Consider the following 6970-nt stretch of genomic DNA (forward strand, 5'->3'; position numbering starts at 1 on the left):
CACTGTAGCTCCTCCAGGGCTTTGAGAAGGAGAAGTTGTTAAAGCAGTGAGGCGTCACAGTAAGCAACAATCATGCACTTTCACTCAGCGTGGGCCATAGTGCTCCACTCATATTTGGCTTTTTAATAATGAAACGCTTTTTTGGAAAGGCGAGATGAAAAATTGATGCAGAAATCTGAAGATATGCCATGAAATCAAGCTCAGCGCTCTCACTGACACTGCTGGGGTCACACTCACTCTCCTTAAGCTCAATAATTCAGCAGCCAGAGCCGGCAGATACTAGTAAACCTAGAAGTGTGAGACACTTTAACTTACTACGGGTCAGGCTGAAGAGTAGCAGCTGACGTTTCATTCATTTTTGGCACTGATGTGAAGACAGTTCACATGTGCCTCATCGTCAGGAGCCTCTGAAATAACAAGCCAGAAGACCTTGGGTCACAGCCAGAAGGGGCCAATTATAATTGATGGAATCGCTTTGATTTACTGTTCCATTCATATCCATTTGTGTCATGCTCCATATATCACAATTTCCAATGCAAATGATCCGCTTACACATCACTTTGATTAATGACAACACGCCAGTGGCATCAGGGCCGTTTTGACGCCATGCTTTCAGTGACATCTGCTGTGCTTCACCAGCTACTGCATCTCTGGAGCATTACGTCATGAGAATTAGGCCAAATATTGTCCTATCCTAACAAACCATACATCAGAAGATTCTGATCCGCTGTTTAGCAGCTTCTAGGCTTTTATCAGCATCAGGACAGACCTCAGCGATCAAAATAGGGTCCCCGTATTTTTATAGTCTTTTTTGTATGATCCCGGTGTGAGAAACCACCGCAAACGATTCAGTGCGTGAGTGAACTGTCTGAATGAATGAATCAAACTGAACTGTGAACTCAGACAACACGGCAAACACATGATTACTAAAATGGGACTGAATAATTTACATATGTGTCCCTGCAGCACAAAAGCAGTGTTAAGTCGCTGGGGTATATTTGTAGCAATAGCCAACAATACATTGTATGGGTCAAAATTATACATTTTTCTTTTATGCCAAAAATCTTTAGGATATTAAGTAAAGATCATGTTCCATGAAGATATTTTGTAAATTTCCTACCGTAAATATATCAAAACTTAATTATTGATTAGTAATATGCATTGCTAAGAACTTAATTTGGACAACTTTAAAGATGATTTTCTCAATATTTAGATTTTTTTGCACCCTCAGATTCCAGATTTTCAAATAGTTGTATCTCAGCCAAATATTGTCCTATCCTAACAAACCATACATCAATGGAAAGATTATTTATTCAGCTTTCAGATGATGCATAAATCTCAATTTTGAAAAATTTACCCTTATGACTGGTTTTGTGCTCCAGGGTCACAAATTGTTTTGAAGACCAATCTGGTCTTTGTAGAAGAATTTGTGATTATGGGCAATTTTGTTTTTAGACAGTTTAAAGGATCATGACTCTACACAGGACAAGCTGATTGATTGATTGATTGATTGATTGATTGATTGATTGCCTTTGGGGATCAAGAAAATCTATGAACATCATATAAATATTAGGCTGTTAAAAACTATGGTTGTGTAAAAGGGAAATAATCATAAAACCATCTCATTTAAAGGATCATGACTCTACCCAGGACAAGCTGATTGATTGATTGATTGATTGATTGATTGATTGCCTTTGGGGATCAAGAAAATCTATGAACATCATATAAATATTAGGCTGTTAAAAACTATGGTTGTGTAAAAGGGAAATAATCATAAAACCATCTCAATATTTTCCATCTCAGAGTGGCATCATTTCTACCACACTATAAAGTGTCCTTTGTGTAACGTAGAGAAGAGTAGAGTATACCTGAGATGAAACATTGGACATATTAATACAATTTAAAAAATATTTTTTTGTGAACATTTTATGTATCATTTACAATATCAAGCTGTTATTGTCAAAGTATGAACATAATATTTAACTGTATTTGGAATATTTTCTACAAGACCAAGCAATTTCACTTATTTCACATTGTGCCACAGTCACTGGCATACGTTCAAGAGTTCACATTTGTGTGAACTACTCCTTTAAAACAACACTCAAAGATAATGCAATGGATCTGAGCTGTCAAATTAACACCAACGACATCAGAGCAAAAAAATTAAAGCGATAAAACCGTTACTGGCTTAAGAAGGGAAAGGAAAGTTAGAGAGTAGAATACTTTGGATTCAGCGATGTTCTTACTGCACAACAATGCGTCTCATTTATTCTTATAACAGTGTATTTCATTACCGCTCCATAATTATTTTTTTTATTACAAAACTTTTTTTTTTTGGCAGAGACAGAACAACATTTAAGTTATCGAGAAATAGAAATAAAAATAAAAAAATCATGCAAATCAGAACATAATATAGTCAGACCAAACTCAAGCCATAACAGAGACAGCAAGCTCACCCTTAAACTGTAGACGCCTATTAAAAAATTTCACAATCAAAAATGTACATTTGTATAAGTTCCACAAAAAAACAAATGCAGTGCATGATCTAAATAAGAGCAGACGACATGTACTGACAAATTAAACAAAAATAGACTAAACTGCATTAAGCAGAAAGCTATAACACATTGAATAGTTATAAAGAGCAAGTAAAAAGAAATAAATAAAAAAATGTACTGTTTTTAAAGCCAAAAACACACTGACATGACAAACGTGGGCAACAAAAGAAATCAACGTGATTTAAATGTACCTAAAACAATAGTGTAAAATCACTGTTCGTTGATACATCATCTCTTGAAGTTCACTCAAAATGAAGATTAGCTGTAACTGTGTTCACCCTCAGATCATCAAAGATCAGGATGAGTTTGTTTCTTCATCAGGTTTGGAGAAATGTAGCATTGCATCAGTGTCTCACTGCAAGTGAATGGGTGCCGACAGAATGAGGGTCCAAACAGCTGATAAAAACATCACAATAATCCACGAATCTGTTCTGATGAAGAAAAACTCATCTCGGATGACCTGAGGGTGAATGCATTTTTAGCAATTTGTAATTTTTGGGTGAACTATTCCTTTAAAAGGCCTAAAGTCGAGGCTATTTTTGTGGCACGGCATGATGTAGCTCCATCTGAAAGACACTTTGATTACAGATGCTGAGCAAAGTCATGCGTCTGAACCCCTCGACGATAACGTGCTGCATTTGTTCCAGTCTTCTCACATCACCGTTTCCATCCATGAACAGCTGACAGAAGCATCGCTCGTGAACAATAAAGGCATAAAAAAAACCCAGACTAGTGCATCTCGTGTGCAAAACTCAATTACACACAGTACTATCCTCCATTAACTGATCATTTTGGCACAAGCAAACTATGAATATGTTATTTCAATAAAAACAGTGCCAAGCAATCCGACTGTTAAACTGTTCATACCTGCCAGCTTCACAGCTCTTAAAGAAAAGCAGAGTTTATGTAACATTGCTGGAGGTGTTTTACTGTTTGCATCTTAATAAAACCATCAGCTCAACACTCAGTCTGAATCATAAGCGCCGCTCGGTGTTTGTTTAAAATATGTGACCCTGCAGCACAAAAGCAGTCTTAAGTCGCTGGGGTATATTTGTAGCAATAGCCAACAATACATTGTATGGGTCAAAATTATCCATTTTTCTTTTATGCCAAAAATCTTTAGGATATTAAGTAAAGATCATGTTCCATGAAGATATTTTGTAAATTTCCTACCGTAAATATATCAAAACTTAATTATTGATTAGTAATATGCATTGCTAAGAACTTCATTTGAACAACTTTAAAGATGATTTTCTCAATATTTAGATTTTTTTGCACCCTCAGATTCCAGATTTTCAAATAGTTGTATCTCAGCCAAATATTGTCCTATCCTAACAAACCATACATCAATGGAAAGCATATTTATTCAGCTTATTTAAATCTCAATTTCAAAAAATGTACCCTTATGACTGGTTTTGTGCTCTAGGGTCATAAATATAAAATATCATTGACATTTCTTTGCGAGATTGACTCAAAAGTGTGAATAGGATCAGTTTCTGCATTGTGACGACTCTGTGTGGTCTGACTTCAACTTTTAAAAAATGTAAAACATTCAAAACACCATAGCCATGCAAACATCGAGAAAAGCTCTGAAAGTAGTGATATGTACAGGTTTCACATAAAGCTTGGCTCCGTGGATCATTAAAATAGAAGTGCACTCTAACGCTCACATATGGCTTTCTAAGGAGTCTCTGTTATGATGTCGATCACTTCCTTGGCACGGTGTTTAAAAACGACTTGAAAGCACACAGACAGACTGTTGATCCTGTTGAGAGACTTCAGTAAATGCTGAATTTGTTGCGCGGTCCGTGATGCTTCTGTAATGCGTTCTCTCAGTCGGACAGTTTGGGCTCCTCGTGGGGCTTCACAGACTGGCGATTCTGCGTCTCTGAATGGGAAGCGGATGAGGAAGAGGAGGATGAGGAGGAGGAGGAGGAGGAGCTGCGTCTGGTCTCCACACCAGTACTGGACATCTTCATCTTGCGGCGTTTCGCTAGCGGTGCATTGTCGACGCTTTTGAGGAAAAACCCCTCGCGCTTCCCCCGGTTAAATGCCTGTGCGAATGAACAGAAAACATGATGCAAAGCATTCCTACGGGATTTTGAACAGAATGCAGATTACACAACAGATGATCTTTTGGTCAGCGATTGTCTGATTTTAGATGAGTTGCTCATCATTCGGGGCTCAATCGAAGGAAATATGGCATGAACTACAGCCGTAACTGAATCAAAAATCAATAATATTCAGATTAAAGATCATTTTTTTCAACCAAAAAACAAAGATGAGCTCATTAACTAGTTTACTTGGACCAGCTGACTCCACTGAATCACAACCTGTAAGTATGATTAATAATTGATGTTCATATTTTCTATCGAGCGCTCAAGATACGCAACTATGGCAGTCGGTGTATCATTTCTGACACGCGCTGTATACAGTAGACCAATCACAACAGACCGGGCCATCTGACCAATCAGAGCAGAGCAGGCTGACGGAAAGGAGGGGTTTAGAGAGACTGAATCTCAGACTGATTCGAACGAATCGTTTGGGAATCGCTGAAAAATATTATATTATTAATAATATTATAATATAAGATATTAAACGCATATTTTGAGAAAACTAAAGCGTTTTTTGACCTTGCATGCATGTGAACCTATTGTAGGAGCCTCCCAAAACAATATTAGGAAGCTTAAAAATGTCATAATGGGGCACTTTATGTGATTGTGTCTTCTCAGAAGACTTGAATCAAACCACTCGACTCGTACGGATCACTTTTAATGAACCTTTTAAACTGGCAAAGTCTTGGGCGAATGGACTGTCAGAGGAGGGACAGAAATCTCTCAGGTTTCATTAAAAATATCTTCATTTGTGACCCTGCAGCACAAAAGCAGTCTTAAGTCGCTGGGGTATATTTGTATTTAAGTACACAGTCTTGTTTTTTATTTTTTTAATTAATTAATATATTCAAATATGTCGTGCTTTGAATTAAACGTTTTAATATTGTGAATTCTGAATTGATTGCATCATCTAATGCGAGCATCTGAGCGAGAAGCATTTATCAGCAACGTGTTTTATATTTTATTCCAGGTAAGATGTAGATGAACTGACTCATCTAATACGATGGGGAAGGAAAGAATGTGCCAACATCAACCATCATCATTTCTGTTATTATTTCCATCTGGTACTGCTAGTGTGTAATAACTCATGTCTGTGCTTTTATTCCACATGCACTTGCAAGAATTTGACTTGGGTGCATCAGTACTCAATACAGTGTCAAATGCAGATACTGGACCTTGTAGGTGGCATTGACATAGGTCCTGACGGTGGGGCCGGTGGACTCCAGGACATCAGGGGTGCATAGAGGGGTGGAGGACATGACACCACCGCCCTGAAGCCAGGCGTTCTCCTTCAGAGCCGAGAGCTTCAGCCGGCGCTCAGGATCTACGGTTAACAGACCTGTGAAGATGAAGAGAGAGATGGAAGCTGCCAGTATCAGCATCCTTCAGCCACTAAAGCAGCGTCCTCAGGGACCTCCCACCAGAGCACTGAACCTCATCCATCTCAATCCAGATGACAGCTATAATAACAAGCACTCGTGCTGAAATCAGACTGAATGCGTTCGAGTGCCAGCGAGTCAGGAATCACTCATCGGGCGCTTTGGAGTGGTATAAAACTATTACGACGTACTTCACAGCTGTTCACAGGTCGTAATCAATAGAGACTCCAAGTCTTGGGTAAATTTCACAGCTCTCCGAGCTCTAAACCCATAGAGATCACAATTCAGTTACGACGGACCATCACCAACTATTTCACAGAAGATTTCATAAACTGGCAGATCCTGGGCTTTTCTGATCGAATCCTCAGTTGGACTCTAATCTTAAATCTGATTTAAATGACACACATTTAAGCTACCCAAATGGATTTTCTGTATATGGAAGGATAATATCCAATCATAGGAACTGCCTATTAATTTTGGAGTACTGGGACGAAAAAAATACAAAATAAAAAAATAAATATATATATAGAAAGGAATCATGGAATGTATCAAAGAACCGCATTTTCCAGAATACAAGTCGCATTTTTGATCCTCTGCGCCTTATATTCCAAAGCGCACAGTAATATGCATGCACACACACAACATATAAATCCTTGCACTGCTGACTTCACATCGCAGCCTATTTATCATCAAACCAAAATGCAGTCATCCAAAATAAGTTGCATAATTTGTTTGCGCATATGAAGACTGCTGTTTTTATGTGGACATTTGAATGTGTGCCGAATGAGAGGTACGTGAGCACATCAGTTTGGATTCTCTTCTCCAAGCATCTTATCTAATTTTCTAGGATTTAATAGCACACACACACACACACACACACTCACTCACTCTCTCACACACACACACTCTCTCACACTCTCTC

General features: G+C 38.2%; 1 protein-coding gene across 1 annotated transcript in view; it reads right to left on the bottom strand.

Annotated features, from left to right (window-relative positions):
• Positions 1 to 3951: 3951 nt before the first annotated feature.
• The window catches only part of rps6ka4 (ribosomal protein S6 kinase, polypeptide 4), a 23551-nt gene continuing 20532 nt past the window's right edge, over positions 3952 to 6970 (bottom strand). Inside the window, exons 17-18 of the mRNA XM_016505386.1 lie at positions 5845 to 6008; positions 3952 to 4609 (exon numbers count right to left, since the gene is read on the bottom strand). Coding sequence (XP_016360872.1) covers positions 4388 to 4609; positions 5845 to 6008 — 386 coding nt within the window. The 3' untranslated portion in view covers positions 3952 to 4387. The remainder of the gene's footprint in view (positions 4610 to 5844; positions 6009 to 6970) is intronic.

The sequence above is a fragment of the Sinocyclocheilus anshuiensis genome, unplaced genomic scaffold (assembly GCF_001515605.1).
Source record: "Sinocyclocheilus anshuiensis isolate Anshui unplaced genomic scaffold, SAMN03320099.WGS_v1.1 scaffold238, whole genome shotgun sequence".
Classification (NCBI taxonomy): Eukaryota; Metazoa; Chordata; class Actinopteri; order Cypriniformes; family Cyprinidae; genus Sinocyclocheilus; species Sinocyclocheilus anshuiensis.